Raw genomic sequence first — 20,224 nt, forward strand, 5'->3', positions numbered from 1 at the left:
GGTAGAAGGGTGGGGGAGGAAGGTAAGGAAGAAGAGAGATTTGCTGGGAAGGAGAACCTGGACCTAAATTTAGTTCTGGGTCAGCTTTCCCGATGGCCATTATGGAGGGTGAGACAGAGAACAGGGGCAGATTTATCAGACATAATATATAGAAACTTCCTTTAAAAAGAAATAGGGAATTATCTGTAATCCTGTTCCCCAGCTCCCATACCATACTGACGTTTCCTACCCAAAGCCAACGCCATCCCTTCTCTGCAAATTAACTCGTTTACAGTCTTGTCTCCTCTAGCAACCTGAGATTTGACCTGTGAGAGCTGGATAGTGGGAAAGTCCTTCAAGACTATTCACTCCTCACTTCCAATCAAGGTAGCCGAGATCTCACTTACCCAAGATCTAATGTATTTTCTCCTGTTTCTTGTATAGTTCCCATCTTCACCAGTCTTCCTGTTTCCCTCTTTAAACACTTGGAATTGTCAGGAAGCTGATTACCCCAGCTCCCCAACACTTCTGTACCCTTTTCTCTGTCTCAGCTGTTGTTGCTCTTGCCTCCAAGGAGGAGGGAGGGGTAGAAGGGAGGTAACTTCACCTTCAAACAGGTTTTGCCACCTCCATTCCCAAGGAGTAGGTTTGCCCAAAAGAAAAATCCTGCCTATGTGTGGGAGGGTTTTGGGGAAGAAAGTATATTTTCTAAAGTGACTAGTTTTAGGGGAGTCTAGGAAGGCAATTTGTTCTCCTTTCCAGACTCATCTTATAACCTGGAAGCTGCTCTTAAAAAAAAAAAAAAAAACCACAAAGGTAAAATTCATTTTGGTTTTAAGACTATTTTGGGCCTACTTTTTGAGCATAAGCAAAATCAGGGACACAGAAGTATGTTATAAGGAGGGTTCTAGAAGAAGAAACAAGTTAAAGGAAAGGCTGAGGATGACGGGAGATAGAAGACTGTTGCTCATTATTCCCACAAAGGGTCAACAGAAGGAAGACATTAAGTACAGGAGGAAGAAGGGAGATGAATCTTGAGGAGGCTGAAACAATTATCAGAGGGAAAGCCTTGATTATAGTTGTAAAAAGAGGCAATAATAAGACCCCAAACAGGAAAAAAAGTATTTAATACTTTAACAAAATACAAAATAAAGTACCCAAGTTACAAAACATAAATTCCTTTGGTTCAGTAATCACACCACTATTTTTACCTTCCAATGGCTACACACATCATACCCTCAAAGTAAAGTCAGACTGTCCCCCACACACTAAAGACATCATGCCAAAACTATCACAGACCCTACTGTTCAGTGAAACCATTGGCAACTTACATGGAATAGAGCTGTGGGGTAGGAAAAGGGGGAACAGGTTGGTCTGAAGAAAAAAGGGAGACTCTACACATGCAGAACAAGTCAGTGGGAGGGAGCTCTTTGCTGGGTCACTATGTATGAATCATACCTCTGTACATGCTACATGAGGCTGAGTCTCTTGGTACAATCACATATAAATACAGACAATCCAGTGACCCTGAATATTCCCAGGGAAAACAGAAAAAAAAAAATACAGAAAAGCAGAGGAGAGAAACAATGGCAGCAAGAGGCAGATCACAGAATACCAGAGAACATCTCGTCCAGATCCTTAGTTTTATAGATGGGAAAAATGAGACCTAGAGAAATGAAGTATCTTGTCAAAAGACACATAGTTCATGGCCGTCAGTATTAGAACTTCATGCTTCCTTTATTACTATGAGCAAGAAGAGAATGAGATGGACAAGAAATTGACTGATCCACCCAGGCAGGGGACAGAGCCAGGGCTCTCAATGCAGTTTTGCTGTCTTTTGTGAAGAGTGCCTATGAGGTCTTAAGGCCTTCCTGGGTGTCTCCTGAACTCTCAAGAACCAGGGGTCTTCTGGGTTTCTTCAGGGTCCCTGTGGCTCTGGGACAGAGAGATCCAAAGAAACTGAAAACCTGATCAGGACAGAAGATAATGGCCTCCAATCTGCTTCTAAACAATCCTGAGAGTCACAATAAGCTCAGAATAGAAATTTAGCCATCTCAGAATCAGGCACCATCACCAAACTGGGGGCAGAAAGAGGAGTTATGGAGCTGGAAATCTGCTACAGGCTAAAAACTGGAATAAGTTTCCGAAGCACACTCTATTTTCTATCTAGCTTAAAGTAGGGTTTCAATAAATACTTGAATTAATAAGAGAATAAATGAATACATGGAGACATGGATTCAATATATGAACGTTTGGTTCCATGAGAGATATTTGTTCTGGTAAAGAGCCTTACTGAGGGCACTTTTGGTGTACACATTCTTTTTGTGCTGCTCTGCTGGAACTGTGTATGTATTACATTGTGCCCTTGGCAAATGAAACAGAAGAGAGTCAATGCAGATTTAAAAATTTAAATTAAACAATAAAATTTGTCTGATTGGTAGAGATTAGGGGGACAAGGCAGAAAGCCATTCCTAAAGCAGCTGCTTTCTTCCAGTTCTCTCTCCTCCCAGGTTTATGAGAACAGTACACCAGATCCTGGAGCAATAAAGACAGAACTGCTGAAACATCTCAAAACATGCATTCGAGGTGGTTCAAGCAACCTCTCTCACTATCCCCTTCCCTCCCAACAGTCACTTCTTGGACAGGGAGGCAGCAGTAGAGCGTGACAGCGAGATCTGACTGCACTTCTCAAAGATGGCCTCAGCTGAGAGTTTAGGCAGCCCCTGATCCAGAGGGCACTCATCCACCAAGCTGTTCATGGGTGTGGGGGGCAGTGGAGGCTCCTCCTCATCTTGACTCAGTCCAGGAATCAGTGAGTTACCTGCCCTGTCCAATTCCTTGTCCACTTGCTCCCTGGACAAACCAACTGTCTCAGGCTGCCCTGAAGGGATCTTCATGGAGTCAAAATACTCTGACAGGGCTTCCTGGAGCAGAGGCAGAAGTTTCTTTCGAGAGACCTGGGTGTTGCCTTGAAGATAGGCTTGGAGGTTAGGGTGGGTGCTTGGGACAGGGGTCAGCTTCAGGGATGGAGAGTGGGAACGTTCCAGGGCTCCACAGATCTAAGGAGGAGACAAGACGGGGAAATGGTGTGTAAGGTGGTGAAGCAAAGAACTAAGACTTCTAAGTTAGAGGCTTCTCTTATAGAAGAGAAATTTTTTTTTTTCATTAAGTCATGCAGAGTTCAGTTTTATTGCTTGCAATAAAAGGCACATCAGCTAATATACATAGTATTTCAGAAACAGAAGAAACACTTGAGATCATATATTTCATTTTATTAATAAGTAAACCAAAGCTCAGAGAGATTAAGTGTTTTGAGCAAAATCATGTAGGTGATGGTAGAGTCTGAACCAGAACCCAAGACCCCCAGCTCCTAACCTAGTGTTGTTTCCAAGTGTATTCCGGTGCTCAAAAACTTGAACTCTATCCTTAGCTGGGATGGGACAAGCATCTATATTGAGGTCAGGGGAAGGATAGAGGCAGAAAGCATGCCTACATCAAACTGGGGCTGGGAGGTATGCCAGGCATGGTGCCAAGTCTGGTCATTTACAAATATTATCTCATTTAATCCTCACAACTACCTTATAGGATTGGTATTACTATTACCGTCATTTACAGGTCGGGAAACTGAGGCTTAGATAGATTAGGTAACTTGCCTAAGGTCATAGTTTGAATGAAGCAAAGGTGACACTTGAATCCATGTCTCTCACCAAAGCCGGTTGTTCTAAATCACTCTATTATACTATTCCTAACATAGAAGGAAGAGAGGAAATGGTAGGGCAGACCATGAAGAGGACTCTCATTTCCCAGCACAGAGGCAGCCTGGGCAATGGTAGAGTCATCAGATATCTGCACAGCTTCTGAGGAGCAGCACACAGGGGCTGTGCAGGGAGAAGGTGGGGAGATTTCGGAAGGTGGGGAGAGGTCCTTCTTATAGCGGAAGCACCCTCTCCTTCATGAAATGATTAGTAAGAGGCACCATTTACTGAGTGCTTATTTTGTGCCCAGCAATGTACTTTACATATGATATTGTGTTTAATGATCATATCAGACTAATTAGTAGGTAATATTACACCATTTACAGACTCAGAAGTCAACTGACTTGCCTTAGCTCAAAGCGCTAGTAAGTGGCAAATCTGGGACAGAAAAGCATGTTTATCTGCCTTTAAAAACTGTAGTTCTTGGGCCAGCCCCGATGGCCTAGTGGTTAAAGGTTGGTGCGCTCCGCTTCAGTAGCCCAGGTTTGGTTCCCCAACTTGGAACCACGCCACTCATGTGTTAGAGTCCATGCTGTGGCAGAGGCTCACATTAAAAAATAAATAAATAAAAAAATAAAGAGGAAGACTGGCAACAGATGTTAGCTCAGGGCAAATCTTCCTCAGAAAAAACAAAAACAAAAACTGTAGTTCTTTCCACAATGGCAAACTACCTTCCACTGAATGGAGTTACATTTGCTTCCTGGAGAAGATAAAGGCAAAGAGAGGTGGGAAAGGGCGGACAAACATTTTAGGGGCACAAAGGATTATCTGGCTTTATTCAGACCAGTCTTCAGCAGTCTTCACATAGCCTATGCAACCCAAAGAGTCCCTGGAATGCCTTAAGTCCACATTTAAATTCTTTCCTGGGCTAATTAGTAACCAACAGAGGAAAAGAAAGGGGAGGGGGTAGGAAAGGTGGCCAAATGGATGATCAGAAAAGAAAACAAACCTGCTCCTGGATCACTTCTTGACAGAGTTAGCACTATACTGAGTAATTAGTCCCTGCATGATTAGTAGTAGAAAAGGTTTCTCTTGTTGTTTCCAACTTTCAAGGCAACAGGGTAGAAGATAGGAATTGATTTTCAGGGATGAGGAATTAATAATTAAACCAAGAATTGGTTAAAAACTCCAGATTTATAACATTTCCTTTTAACCGGAGTTCAAGTTCCTTCTAAGCAGGAATTGTATTTCTAATGGTCTTTGGCATCTCCTTTTCTCAACAACAGTATGATTAAGGATATTCACATAGAGAATGGAAAAAAGCGGAGAGGGAAGATTCTCGAAATAGGTCAAGGGATCTCTGTGTAAAGATAAGAACCAAGGAGAGGTGTTTACAGCACAGGGCAGCGTGTACAGGCTGAGCTCTGCATGGCCCTAAGGTTGGAGAAGGGACAGAGACTCACCGTCATTCGGAGCACTGCATGGGGACAGAAAACAGCCAACTGCCGCACTGGCTCATTGTGAGTGTTGAAAAAGATAGCCATGGCGACCAGGACATCATAGCTGTGAGCCTGGCAGAAGGCATGCAGATCTGCAGTGAGGCCAGACCTCTGCAGAAAGGCCTGAAAGAGAAGAAATGGACAGGGATGAGGGCTACAGCTGGACCCTCCTTGTCACCATCAACAAAAAAATGCTTATGAAGGGTTTCTTTGCATGTTAACCTGGGACTTGCACTCCACAAAAAACATATCTAATATTTATTCTGTGCTTTCTAGGTGCTGGGAGCCAGTATGTAGAATGGGGAGAATACAGGCTTTGGGTTCAAGCAGAGCTGGCTTGAAAATCAGCTCTATTACCTATCGGCTCTATGATCAAAGAGTTATATTAAGCTCCCCGGACCTAAGTTTCCTCATCTGTAAAATGGGGATAAAATATTTACCAAACATGATGGTTTTAAGAATTAAAAAATGATAATGTATGTAATGTGTATGGCATGTACAAGGCTCTCTTGCTCTCTCGCAATCAAACAGGCAGGGTCTTTGCCTTGTGGGTATTTTTATTCTAAAACAGAACAATGGGGCATATAAATAACAACAGACGTGACAACTGCATCCTTGGCTCTTCATTCTTTGCCAATCTATACTCTTCTCCAAAATCTCATGCAGTATTTCCTCCAACGAATAATACCACTAGCTGTTTCAGATCAGGGCTTTTCTCTATCCTTGGCATTTCTATTGTGTCAATTTGTACCGTGATTATGATACTTGGCAAGCCTTTTATGTTCTTATGTTTGTTTCCCAAACTAGCTTGTGAGTCACAAGGGAAGAGGCCATACTATTTTCTTTAATTATTTAGTATTTTTACATAGTATTTAGTAGAAAGCTGTGCAGACTATGAGAGTTACGTGTTCAAATCATGTCGAATGATTTAAACCAGTATGATATAGAATTAGGTATTAAAACACAATTATCATTATTGAGCATCCACTATGTGCCAGGACTGTGAAAGGTGCTGGAGATATAGCAGAAACAAAATAGGGTCCCTGCTCTGGTGGAGCTGATAAACTAGCAGAGGAATATAGATAATAAACAAGGAAATCATGAAACATTATTTCAGTGTGTTAAGTACGATGAAGAAAAGAAAATAAGATAATTGCTAAAGATTTTTAGCATGGAGGATATTACTTCAGTTAAGGTGGTCAGGACAAACCTCTTAAAGAGAGACATCTGAGCTCAGACCTGAATGATAAGAAGGAGCCAGCTCTGCAAAGGGAAAAGCAAGAACAAAAGCCCTGAGTGGGAATAAGCTTAATGGTTCCAGGAACAGAAAGAAAACCAGTGTGGTTGCAGTATCGTGAGTGCAGGAGCAGGGCTGGAATGAGATGAGGTCAGAGAGAAGACAAGCACCAGGTCAAGGAGGGCCCTGTAAACCACAGTGAGGCCTTTAGATTTTATCAGAAGTGCAATGAAAAGGCAGTGAGGGCAGGGGCTGATATGATCTGATTTACGTCTTAAAGAGATCACTCTGGCTGCTGTGGGGAGAATGGTTTGTAGGGGTGCAAAAGTGGAGGCAGAGAAACCAGTAGGGAGCCTATTACAGTAGTGCAGTGAAAGATGATGGACTGTCGGAGTTACACCAGAGATGAAGAAAAGTATATAGGTACAAGATATATTTTGGAGGTGAGCCAGGAGTGAGGGGCAAGGTTACACACATAACTTAAGGTTTTTCTCTCCCCACCCACACCTTCATCTTGCTCTTACCTCCAAATCCATATATATTGCACTAATGGCCATCTTGGTGCCTTGTCTGGAGATTGTCTTCTGGTCCTTTCTCAGCATCTGCTCAGTGGAGAGTCCTAGAAAGTGGATGTGAGACTAGGGGTCAGACAAGGGAGCCCAGGGTCCCAAGACCAGGAAAATGAGGACACCAAGACGGGTCAAGGAAGATGAAAAACACAGGCTCTCTTTGGGACAATGAACAGGGGAGATAACTGAGAATGTAATGATATAACAAAAAATTACTTTAAATTCCTGGGTCACAATAGTTACCTTCAGAGCAAGGGACTTTGGCGAGAAAGATAAAAGGAAGAAGAGAGGCTTTTGTTTTTTTCCCTTTCTGTGTTGTTTTAACTTTCTAAAAGTACATATAGTAGTTTTCTTTCTTTTTATTTATATCAACAGGTGGTAGCTGGGCAGAAAATTATGGGAGTTTTTGTTCTCTTTCTTTGTCCTTTATTTATTCACCCTAAATGTTTCTTCTGCTTTCCTAACCAATTATCTAGGTCTCACTCTGATAATTTAAAGTTTCCTCAGCGTATTTTATTTATATGTCTATATTCTCTGATTAAACTGAAAACCTCTGGGACTCTTAATATATTCCTCCTCATCCCCCACAATAACCAAGATAGAATAATCCAGTAAATGATTGATTAGTTCATGATTAGACTCACACACTACCTTGTTTCTCTCTGGTATAAAGCTTAAATCATGCATGCTCTGAAACTGTTTGATGGTGTTGAAGAATACAATAAACCAGGCTTGCCCACCTGTTTTCTCATGTGGGAGGGAGAGAAGTCGGTTTAACACTTCATACCTGACACATCAAACTTTGCCTTTTGCAGAGAATCAAAGATATCATTTCTCTTGGGCAGATCTGGGAAGAGGGCCTCCAATTTCTCCACATATTTGTTATCCTTTAGGGTTGCCTTTCCAATTTTAAGGTCCATGTTGACACAGTCCAGGATGATTGTTCCTGTGGAGAAGGGAGATGGCAGAATGCAAATCTTGTATCCCTCCATTCACAACCACTAGAACACCCATGGCCCTCAAGCCAAATGGACATAACACAGAGGAGACCGTATGGCAAACTCACTGAAAACAAACTAAGAAACGGGGACTGTGTCCTGAGTAAGACCTCCCAAATTCAAACAAAAATGTAGGCAGGGAAATGAGGAAAAGGAAGAAAGGAAGCCCGAGCATCTCAATCCTTGGGGATTTTGAAACCTAGTTGGAGAAATGATCTCTCTTCTGTAGGCCAAATTCCATTAAAGAAGCTTGTAAGTGGGAAGCGATAATCTACTCCAACTCTCTCTCTCTCTCTCTCTCTCTTTTACAAACAGAGAAAATGAGAGCAAGAAAGGTTAAGAGATTTGCTCAAGGTCAAAACTATTTCCTGGGCAGAAATGGTATTACAATCCATTTCCTGCTTCTTTGGCTAGTCTTCTTTCCATTATACAATGCTGCTAATAGGCAGCTTCTAGGTCTATTGTCCTGTGCTTCCTTTCAGCTTTCTCCAACAAAGTATTCCACAGGCCTTTAAGCAACAAAGTATTCTATGGCCTTTCAATGCTTGATTGCTCCCTGAAAGAATCCCATCTTTTGGTATGGACTGAATAGCTTTGAGAGGGTATGGTCAAGCTGGAAGAGGCTAGACTTTTCCACTCTCCCTTCTCTGGAATGGGAATAGAGGAACTAGTCAGGGCCCAATCCCCAAGCCACCCTCACCATGCAGAAGGGCTGCAGTTTGCCTGTCCAAGATCTCTGGTGCCCCCTGCAGGATTCTCTCCGTCACCAGGGTAGCGCAGGACCCCACCAGCTCAACTGAAACATGGCAGGGAGGGCAGTGTTTCTGCTCGACGGGCCGATGGTCTAGCACCTCTGCTACTGCCTCCTCTAGGGCTGCGTCACTTCTGCATGAGGAAGGGGGGTGCAGGGAAAAGAGAAAGAGAGATAGGTAGGGGTACTCCAGCTGCTTCTAACCAATCTCCATCTTATTCACGAAGGAACATGCAGACATATCAGGCTAACACTTAGACCTCTGGGCCGGCCCTGTGGCTTGGTGGTTAAGTGCGCGCGCTGCAATGCTGGTGGCCCGGGTTCGGATCCCGGGTGCGCATCGAGGCACCACTTCTCCGTCCATCCTGAGGCTGAGTCCCACATACAGCAACTAGAAGGATGTGCAGCTATGACATACAACTATCTACTGGGGCTTTGGGGGGAAAAAAATAAAATAAATAAAACACTTAGACCTCTGGTGACTTCTACCTCTGCCTCTCTCCTCTCAATTCTTTTCTTTAATGTTATAACTGAAGTCATCTTTATTTTTTATTTTTTTTTAATTTTTTGTTTATTGCAGTAACATTGGTTTACAACATTGTATAAATTTCAGGTGTACATCATTATACTTCTATTTCTGCACAGATTACATCACGTTCACCACCCAAATACTAATTACAACCCATCACCACACACATGTGCTGAATTATCCCTTTTGCCTTCCTCCCTCCCCTCTTCCCCTCTGGTAACCACCAATCCAATCTCTGTCTCTATGTGTTTGTTTATTGTTGTTATTATCTACTACTTAATGAAGGAAATCATACGGTATTTGACCTTCTCCCTCTGACTTTTTCACTTTGCATAATACCCTCAATGTCCATCCATGTTGTCACAAATGGCTAGATTTCATCGTTTTTTATGGCTGAGTAGTATTCCATTGAGTATATATACCACATCTTCTTTATCCATTCGTTCCTTGATGGGCACTTAGGTTGCTTCCAAGTCTCGGCTATTGTGAATAATGCTGCAATGAACACAGGGGTGTATGTATCTTTACGCATTGGTGTTTTCAAGTTCTTTGGATAAATACCCAGCAGTGGAATAGCTGGATCATATGGTAGTTCTATCCTTGATTTTTTGAGGAATCTCCATACTGTTTTCCATAGTGGCTGCACCAGTTTGCACTCCCACCAGCAGTGTATGCGAGTTCCCTTCTCTCCACACCCTCTCCGACACATGTTGTTTCCTGCCTTGTTAATTATAGCCATTCTGATGGGCGTGAGGTGATATCTCATAGTAGTTTTGATTTGCATTTCCCTGATAGTTAATGATTTTGAACATCTTTTCATGTGTCTGTTGGCCATCTGTACATCTTCTTTGGAGAAATGTCTGTTCAGGTCTTTTGCCCACTTTTTAATTGGGTTGTTAGTTTTTTTGTTGTTGAGATGCATGAGTTCTTTATATATTTTAGAGATTAACCCCTTATCAGATGTATGGTTTGCAAATATCTTCTCCCAATTGTTAGGTTGTTTTTTTGTTTTGTTGATGGTTTCCTTTGCTGTGCAGAAGCTTTTTAGTTTGATGTAGTCCCATTTGTTTATTTTTTCTATTGTTTCTCTTGCCTGGTCAGACATGGTGCTTGAAAATATGTTGCTAAGACCGATGTTGAAGAGCGTACTGCCTATGTTTTCTTCTAGAAGTTTCCTAGTTTCAGGTCTTACATTCAAGTCTTTAATCCATTTAGAGTTAATTTTTGTGTATGGTGTAAGGTAAGGGTCTACTTTCATTTTTTTGCATGTGGCTATCCAGTTTTCCCAACACCATTTGTTGAAGAGACTTTCTTTTCTCCACTGTATGTTCTTGACTCCTTTGTCAAAGATTAGCTGTCCATAGATGTGTGGGTTGAAGTCATCGTTAAATGGAGTATAAGCGAATTTGGCAAAGTATCTGTTACCAATATCTTAATGCACATATTTGATGTCCTTTAGGGTTGCCTTTCCAATTGACACCCCTGACACCCAACACCTAAATCTCTACTATTCCCTCAATTCACTTAATACCCAAATTCCATGCAGGTCACCAGATCCTGTGGCTTCTATCTCAATTCCTATCCATCTCCTCCTTCCCAACCCTCTGCTACTGCCTTATTCTAGGCCCTCAATGTCTCTCATTTGGACTATTCCAATAGTTTCTTTTTATTTATTTATTTATTGCAGTAACATTGGTTTACATCATGGTATAAATTTCAAGTGTACGTCATTATACTTCTATTTCTGCATTTTTTTTTAATTAAAAATTTTTTTTTATTGCGGTAACATTGGTTTACAACATTGTACAAATTTCAGGTGTACATCATTATACTTCTATTTCTGCATTTTAAAAAAATTTTTAAATTTTTTTTATTGCAGTAACGTTGGTTTATAAGATTGTATAAATTTCAGGTGTACATCATTATATCCAATAGTTTCTTTTCTTTTTTTTTTTTTTGTGAGGCAGATCAGCCCTGAGCTAACATCCATGCTAATCCTCCTCTTTTTGCTAAGGAAGACTGGCTCTGAGCTAACATCTATTGCCAATCTTCCTCCTTTTTTTTCCCCCAAAGCCCTAATAGATAGTTGTACATCCTTCTTAGTTGCTGTATGTGGGACATGGCCTCAGCATGGCTGGAGAAGCGGTGCGTCGGTGCGCGCCCCGGATCCGAACCCGGGCCGCCAGTAGCGGAGCATGCGCACTTAACCGCTAAGCCACGGGGGTGGCCCTATCCAATAGTTTCTTAACCAAATACCTGCTTCCAGTCTTGGGCCCTCCTAAGCTGTCCTCCACAACACTACCTGAACGATCATTTGAAAAATGCAAATTTGATTCTGTTAGGACCTGGAATAAATATAATTAACAATAGTTCCCCACTGCCCTGAAATAAAGTCTAATCTCTTTGGCAGGGCCTACAAGGTCTCCATGATCTGGCCCCCGCCTACCTCTCTAATCTTATCTTTTTCCACGTCTTACTTCTCCCTCATATTTTATGCTCTGGCCATGCAAAACAAATTCCAGTTCCCCCAATTCACCAAGCCATTTCATGCCTGCCTGCCTTCGCTTATATTAATTACTCTCTCTGCCTGGATGCTTTTCCTAACTACCCTACCTCCCCATTCACTGAGCAAACACCCAGTCATCTTTCAAGACTGAGATCAAAGGTCAACTCTGTTAGGAAACCTTTCCCTACACCCTCTCCTCCCCTCTAGTAGATTTAACCACTCTGTCCTTCCTGCACCTACTGTCCCCTAGAGAGATGGTTATCACTTACCTCTAATACCCATTACAATGACCTGTTTGCCTAGTTCCCTGTTCCTGACTGAAAGCTTCTTGGGAATAAGGACTCTGTCTCACCTTCATCCTCTAAATAGACGTTTATTAATGAGTGAATGGACAGATGGATTAATGCCCTCAGGCTACCCTCTGTCAACATCCTGCTATAAACAGTGTCCTCAAGGAAAAAATACACATTTTAATATTAGCAGGAGCCAGATAGACTTAGGAAGGTTTCATACTCGTATTGCTTTGTTGGCAGTTTTTTCCAGTCCTAAATTAGGGATGGAATTAGTATAGGTGTGTACATTTGTTAAACAGATACGAATGGAATATTGCCTTATGTAGGAAATAATTTTGCTAACGTTTTACAAATTAAAAATAGAGTTGCAACCCTTATTCAAAGGTTTCTATTATAATCAATCTGCCACGAAATCTTAAAATGATACCAAAGGCAGATTTAAATAATTTTTGAGTTATCCTTTAGTTTGAACTCTCCATATTTCTGTTTCTTTTCATTACTTGCATAGCTGGAGAACTGACCATATTTTTTGTTAATTTTCTACATCTGATATGACCCATCAATTATGATTAGCCTGTGAGATCCCCGAGAGCAGAAATTCTTTCTTCCTCTCTTTATATCTGACTCATCAGAGCCCAACATGGCACATGATGAGTATCAGCTTAACTAACTTCCTTCCACTTACTTGGGTAAGACATGATGGTCAACAAGGATGAGGGTGAGTTGGCCAGCCTGGTGCAATGCATGGAGGTCAATCTCATCCCGGAAAATCAAGAGGGATTCTGGAATGTGAATCTTCTGAAGGAAGAAGACGTTGTCGCCTCGTAGAGGTAGCTCAGAACGTTTTATATTTAAAACTGGCACAAAGACTTCCTCAGCCTCAGTTGTCTGGATAGGAAAATGAAAAGAAGGTATGGCAATATTTAGGAATAGACAGGAAAATTAACAAGACTAGTGGAACTGAGGGAAACACGATCTTGGGTAAGTTACAACTTTTCTCAAAGCCACAATTACCTAGTCGATAAAAGTAGAAGGACGACTCTTGTCCTCTCTCCTTCTTAGCAATAACATGAAGGTCAACAAAGGAACTCATGGAAAAGACCTAGTTCTAGATGCTGCAGAGAAGGAATTATCACTCTTCCAGAGCTTACCTGGGCATGTAGAATATACACTAAGTCACTAATACCCATAAGGAACCCAATGATAAACTGTCTGAATATTGCCTCATGGTTTACAGATTCTTCAAAATACATTTACTCATTTAATCCTCACAGCAACACTGCAAAATATTATCATTTCAGATTTTATAGATGATGACACAAGACTCAGCAAAGTTAAGGGATTTAACTTACCCAAAACTAAATGGTGTTAAATAGCAGAGCTGGTCTTGAATCCAAATCTTTTCATTCTAAGGGACTCTATTCTTATGTACTCACCTTTGCCAAGTAAAAAGCCAGGGTGAGAGCTGACACCATGGAGTCCAAGTCACAGGCTTCATTTCCCAGCACAACATGTAGTGGTCGGGACTCCTGGAGGCGGAAGGAGAATGGGAAAGGAGCAGAAGCATCTCTGTCCATTTCCAGTTACCTTATACTCACGTAGGGCTTCACACACAGCCTCTCATTGATCTGCACAGAGGAGGTAGGTAGGTCAGATAATCTCATGGATCCTCATTTCATGGATGAGGATATTAGCTGAGAGGGCATACGAGTTTTAGCTAAGCTTTAAGCATTCCAGACACGACTAGTTAGTGGAAAAGTACTCTTTCCTCTCTACTACACTGTCTCCTTGAATGTGAACTTATAGAAGAACAGGAGTGAATAAAACTCTCCGATTTCTTATGCTGCTTTGGGCACTTGAGGAGAAGTCAAAGGTAGAGCATTTGGGGTAGCTGGTGTATTCAAGCCATATCAACCCTGGTCTCTTTTTTCCCCATTTTCAAAAAAGGAAAAAGAATTCTTACACTTCTAAATCATGAGACACTGTAATGAGACTTTGAAAATAAGGGTAAAAATAAGATCTAGTCCATTATCCAGCTGTCCATGAAAACTCCTCCTACCCTGAGGAGCCTCAGTGGTAACCAGATATAACCAACTTTCACAACCCAAGAAACAGACACTTTCCCCAGCAGGTCCAGACTAAAGCAAAAACAGTTGCTGCTGCTGCTGCTCCTGGAACTTTTATTTTTAAAGCTTTGAAAAGTTCGGTTGCTGATGAGATCTCTGAGGAGGGAAGAATATCTGCTGTTACTATTAACCTTGTTCCCTTACATCTCCCTAGCTATCGGAGTTTTAAATAAAATACATGAAAACCTACAGTGCCCACAATAGGAGAGACAGGCTTTTGTTTTGTTTTGAAACATCTACTGAGTGTGCCATGCACTGCTCTAATATTTTTATGTGCATTAACTAATCATTTAATCCTCAAAACATGGGCCAGCCCCGTGGCTTAGCGGTTAAGTGTGTGCGCTCCGCTGCTGGCGGCCCGGGTTCGGATCCTGGGCGCGCACTGACGCACCGCTTCTCCGGCCATGCTGAGGCCGCGTCCCACATACAGCAACCAGAAGGATGTGAAACTATGATGTACAACTATCTACTGGGGCTTTGGGGGAAAAAATAAGTAAATAAAATTAAAAAAAAAAATCCTCAAAACAACCCAAGGAGGTAGGCACTTTAAGAATTATTATTTTATTCCAGGTATGAGCAATCTACCAGGTGGAATGAAACCATAAAGTCCATGGCTCAGCTGAGGGCACAGGAATTCTCTATTACCAGTTTACTTTTGAACTTCTCTCTCAGCCTGCTTCTGAGAGGAAGGGACAGGAGAGACAAAATGAGACACCCTAGTTATAGCAGGTTTATAGCCTAGTTATAGCACTATTGGCATTTTCGACTAGGTTATAGCCTAGTTACAGCACTATTGGCATTTTCGACTGGATAATTCTTTGTTGTGGGGGCTGTCCTGTGCATTGTAGGATATTTGGCAGCATCCTCAGACTCTACCCACTAGATGCCAGCAGCACCCCCAGTCATCATAGTCAAAAATGTCTCCAGACTTGCCAAATATTCCGTAGTGGGCAAAACTGCACCGGTTGAGAACTAGTGGGTCACAGAAAGGTGAAAATCCAAATATAAAGGCTTCTTCAATCAGGGAAGATTCCAGTTTCCAAGGAATATAACTTTAGGAAAAAAGAGAACCTAGGGGAACCTAGAATCATCTTCCCTGTACTGGCTGTTACCTGACCCCCCGAAAGCCACAGCCAGTAAAGGACAATTTTAGAAGACTTCTGGTGGTATAAATTACCCTATCTAGTTACTAGATAGGTTTTTGTTTTTGAACCACCCTCTTCCCCATCTCCTACTCCCACTCCTAGAGAGAAGTACAAAAGGCAGAAGTTATCTGTCAAGGTTTTGGGCAAAGGGCCCATGGGGAAAGTTTGTCCTTAGGTTCTCCCCATGCCCATTTCTCTAAGTTTACTTCAAAGGTGTGGCAGCCAACACCCATCCACACTGAACAGCATGGGAAAAGGGAGATTCTTTTCAATATTAAATTCATTTCCAACACAATACGAGAATTCTGTACCCAAGACCCCAGTCCCACAGTAACTTCTCTGATTTACAATTCTTCTTCCTGATACCAGAGAAGGCCCCTCTGTTTCCTGGATACCAAGAACTGCCCAGATGGCTGTGGACCAAAGTGACAACAAAGCACTTGAGATAAGTGGCTGCACAGATAACTTGCTCACTGAAGCAGTAAAGGGGGGCACTATGTTGTCTAGAGAGGGAACTATATAAACATGACAGGCAATATGGCCCTGACTTTGGAGAAAAAAGGTAAGAGTAACAGAGAAAAGGCAGAGCAAGCGGGAGAGACCTGTTGCTGGGCACAAAGAGGCCCTCAGAGAACCTTTCTAAAACTCACATTAGTGCCACTTTGTTCCAAGTGGCAGCTGAATCAGGATCAGTCAGATCCCCAGCATTGAGAGAAGGCTAAGCAGAAAAGCAGAAGGCAGGGACCAAATACAACTTCATGGCTCTGAGGTCAGGAGAAATGACCTCCAGAGGAAGGTGAATAACTAACCCCTTGCACTCAGCCAAGCCCAGAAAGCAACCAAAAGGAACGAATACCAAAGGAATACTCGGACTTTTAGCAAATCTTGGAACAGGAGTGACCAAGGGAGGTGGTGGCATTCCTTTCCCACCATCATGCCAGCCTGACTGGTCTATTCACCACCCGCAAAACATGCTGTGCACATTTCCAGCTCTGCCCTTTGCACTATTTGTTCTTCTCTGTCTGAAAGCAGCAGAACTGCCATTTGGAAAGACCACAGCCTGGAGTTGAATCCCAGCTCTGCTTCTTACTTGTGGGACTTCTGCCTCTCTACGCCTCATTTTCGTGATATAAAAATGAGGATAATATTGTAACCAATTTCATGAAGTTGTTGTGAGGATCAAATGAGACAGCACCTAAGTGCCTATTCGGTAGGAAGTAAAGATGAGCTCCCTTCCATCTTCTCCCTTCTCTCCCCTTCCCCGACCAGGCAAGCCCCACTTCAAGCCCCCTCTCTCTGTGAAGCCTTCCCTGACCACACAGGCCAGAGCAATCCTCTTCCTCTAAAACCTATAGCTTCCAGCACTTGTGGCTCTCATATGGAACTGAGCCTTAAGGAGCTCGCTGTCTTTTCATGGGCAAGTATCCCAGATCCTTAACATAGCTTATGAGTTAGGTGACAATATACTTTGTTGTTCAAACAGGGACATTTTTTTTTAATAATTTTATTTATTTATTTTTTTCCCCCAAAGCCCCAGTAGATAGTTGTATGTCATTGCTGCACATCCCTCTAGTTGCTGCATGTGGGACGCGGCCTCAGCATGGCCGGAGAAGCGGTGCGTCCGTGCGCGCCCGGGATCCGAACCCGGGCCGCCAGCAGCGGAGCGCCGCACTTAACCGCTAAGCCACGGGGCTGGCCCAAACCGGGACATTTTTGAGAATGAAAAGAGGCGTGATGAATTATTATGCCGGAATAAACAAAGATTGCCCTGGGCAAACTGGGTGTATGGCTGCCCAACTTGTAAGGCACCATTCTCCTCTTCATTTAGGAAAAACATGTGTAACTCTTAACCTCCCCCACCCCATCCCCCACCAGCTGAAAACACAAGCCAAATAGCCTGTTTTCTGACCATGAGAGGAAGGGTACAGGGCAAATATAACTGTAGTTAGAGCATGAGGAAACCTGAGCTGCCAATGGAAGAAATACAATCTGAGAGCCACAAGTAATTATTAACTTTTTTTCCTTAAAAAGAAAAAACAAAAAAACACTAGTTGAAATGACTATATCCTGATGTTCTTTGCGGGCTCAATGAGGGGAGAGAGGATGGGCTCTGGGCTGGCAAAGTAAACCACTGCCCTTCTGAAACTGAATACGGTCTGATGCCTACTCTACAAAATAGTTAATGAGGGAGAAATAAAAGGAGATGAGGAACCAGAGATAGAGAAAGCTTTGCAGCAGAGAAAATGGGACTGACTGACACTGATGCAAATTCCTAACGATAGCCAGCCACTCCTAATTCCACCTTATGCCTGAGAAGTGCAGACGACACAGATTATCTGAAGGCTTCTGGATGAACCACTAAACTTGCATGCAGCCCCACCCTGCAGCAAAGATTTTTCCATACTAGAAGTGAAAGATGAGTCACCATGAATAGGACATTTAGTTAAACAGGATTTCTTTTAAATGGAACATTCTACTATCATTGTGGCAGAGGCTGTAGAAAATTTCTCTGGTATCAAATGCTAAAAATATGGTATCAACAGGAGAGTTGGCTGGGTTATCAGCTGTCTCCATCTTGTGAAAAAGGCAAGCATTCACAATTCCCTAAAACTTATACTATAGTTTAACAGAAACATTCAAACTTAATAGTGTCTCTGTCTAAATCATGTCTTTCTTTATCTAAGAAACAACAGTGTGGCCTCCGGTGAACTCGATGGGGAGAAGAAAAAGGATCTTTTTCTTTTTCATTTCACATCCTTTCTGTATTTAAAATTTTTCACTATGTACATTTACTACTTCTATAATTAAAAGCAACCTAAAAAGTTGGCCTGTATGTCCTGCCACCAGTTCACCCACTAACATTCCTAGAGTCCAATTTTCTCATTTCTTCTGGCCCTTGCTAGGCTGTGTGATGATGAGAGCTCTAAGATACAACCTCACCGTCACAAGTTCACAAGTTTGGAAAAAAGAAGATCTAGATCTTGCTCCTTGGGGGAAGAATGCAGGTAGAGAAAGGTCAGGATACCAGCAATACTGGAAAAATCCAGTATTTTTCAGCTTCATACTGCTGGAAAAGATATACTGTTAACCCCGGGGGGACTCTGGAGGGTAGATGCTGCAAGATAGAAGCATGCAATGAAATGCTATTTGGTGAGGTTTCAGGTCTAAGGGTTCTTTACCAAATGGTGGAAAAGAGAGTTATCTGGGTTACTGGGGAAAAAAAAAATCCAACTGCTTAGCACTTTGAATGGTGCCACAAAGACTCTACATTAGTCCTCCAATGAGCTCCCTGTGGTGAAATCAGAGGTAACCAAAATGAATTGGTTCCAAATTGCTTTATGCATTAACGCATTAAAACAACTTTCCACAAATTTGTATTTCACAAAGAAACATTTGGTGTAATTGTTGTTAAAATCGAACTTCACCCCCATTCTTCAGGTAAGGACATTCATTTACATCAGCAGCTGAGTCTGCAGGAGGAGTTAGGTGACTTTTAGGATTTGTAAAGACCCGAATCGATTGCCCAGGGGAATTTGTAGAGTTTAAGATACTTAAAAAGTTAAGGCACAATCAACCATCTGTCTAGGTTTCTATAGGAGCAGTGAAACTTGAGGCAGGGGGGCCAGGTGACCTGGTCAGCCTTTTGCTAACTGGGGATAGCAGCCTAATGCTGCATGACCAGTCAGCGTGGCTGGGCGATTCCAGCTGGCTCAGAGAGCACCCAAAATAAGCCACAAAGCATTCAGGAGTCATGCTTATAGTTTTGATTCCAAACACACCATGCTTATCCCTTCCAGGTGGAGGATTTTCACGTTTCAGGCCAAGGAAGAGAGCTGGAGGCAAAGGAACCCAGGTTGTGGGTCAACAGATATGCCTGATGTATTGTGCATGTTTAGTTTAAAAACAGATTTAAAGTAAAACCATGACCACCTCTAAGGAGAATGAGTTAGGCCAGCCAGACAGAAACAGCCGTTCAGAAGCAATAAAGGCGTGGGCACAGGTTCCCTCGCACCCCTGGGGTTCACGTGGAGGCCTTGTGAGTGGAGAACTCAAAGAGGGGCGGGGAGAAAGGAATAAATACACCTCCCGGGGCAGGACTGGCGGCGGCACAGTCGCCTTTTGACGGAACTAACTAACTCAGGCGACAGCGAGCAGAGGCTCAGATGCAGGACTCAGACCCACGATTCCTCCTGCCCGCTCTCGGGCAGACCGCAAAGGCAGGGGGCCAAAACCCGGGAGACTGAGCAGCATTCCCACTCTCAAGAGCCAGGTTTTCCTTCCTCACTACTCAGGCCTGATCAGATCCCAAGCCCCCTCCCCACAATTCCGTGTTCCCTCCACACAGACCCTCGGGGCTCCCCAGATCCCGCATCTTCGTCCTTCCTGGACCCCATGCTCCAATCCTTACGATCACAGACAGGCATCCGTTACCTGCAGAGCAGCTCGACAACCCTGCAGGTAGGCCTCCATGGTGAAGCCCAAGGTGTGCCGCCGCCCCTCGCCGTGGAGAGGTTACTCGGCGAATGCGCCCCGCCCCGTTCTCCGGGGCTTGAGGCGAGAGTCAGAAGGCGGGACTCGAACCTGCCACACAGCGATTCGGCCCTGACCCCCGGAGGAAGTGCGTAATCGGGCGCTCCCGGAGTCCGACGTCGCCCCGCCCCCAGCAGCGGAGGCAGAGTGCTGCGCCCGGAGACTCACGGGAGGCCTTTCCCGAGGCGCGAAGAGGGGCGTGGCGGAGGGCGTTCTGGGAAACGTAGTCCAGAAGCTCCGAAATGTCACCAAGAATTGAGGGAAGGAGAATTTTCTGAGATCATTCATTTGACACACAAATGTATATGTGTCACAGTAACCTATCTTTGTGACATCAGAACTTTTCCTCTCGGGTGAAGCTAAGTAT

The 20,224-nt window shown here is 43.1% G+C and overlaps 1 protein-coding gene across 6 annotated transcripts; it reads right to left on the bottom strand.

Annotated features, from left to right (window-relative positions):
• Nucleotides 1-1,087: 1,087 nt before the first annotated feature.
• PRUNE1 (prune exopolyphosphatase 1) lies at nucleotides 1,088-19,903 on the bottom strand. Of its 6 annotated transcripts, none has more exons than XM_004435980.3 (8): nucleotides 19,759-19,903; nucleotides 13,493-13,585; nucleotides 12,742-12,944; nucleotides 8,678-8,862; nucleotides 7,767-7,925; nucleotides 6,935-7,029; nucleotides 5,138-5,296; nucleotides 1,088-3,038 (listed from the first exon to the last, which is right to left on the bottom strand). In XM_004435980.3, the coding sequence occupies exons 1-8, from the start codon at nucleotides 19,795-19,797 to the stop codon at nucleotides 2,610-2,612; spliced, it is 1,362 nt and encodes a 453-aa protein (XP_004436037.1). In that variant the 5' UTR covers nucleotides 19,798-19,903; the 3' UTR covers nucleotides 1,088-2,609. The 6 variants fall into 6 exon arrangements, with proteins under 6 accessions (XP_004436037.1, XP_087299739.1, XP_087299754.1 ...); XM_087443613.1 differs by having other exon boundaries at nucleotides 13,493-13,684; nucleotides 19,759-19,894; XM_087443628.1 differs by lacking the exon at nucleotides 19,759-19,903 and adding an exon at nucleotides 19,675-19,746 and having other exon boundaries at nucleotides 13,493-13,684.
• Nucleotides 19,904-20,224: the final 321 nt, after the last annotated feature.

Source organism: Ceratotherium simum, chromosome 2, assembly GCF_057802395.1.
Source record: "Ceratotherium simum simum isolate JZ-2026a chromosome 2, ASM5780239v1, whole genome shotgun sequence".
Lineage (NCBI taxonomy): Eukaryota > Metazoa > Chordata > Mammalia > Perissodactyla > Rhinocerotidae > Ceratotherium > Ceratotherium simum.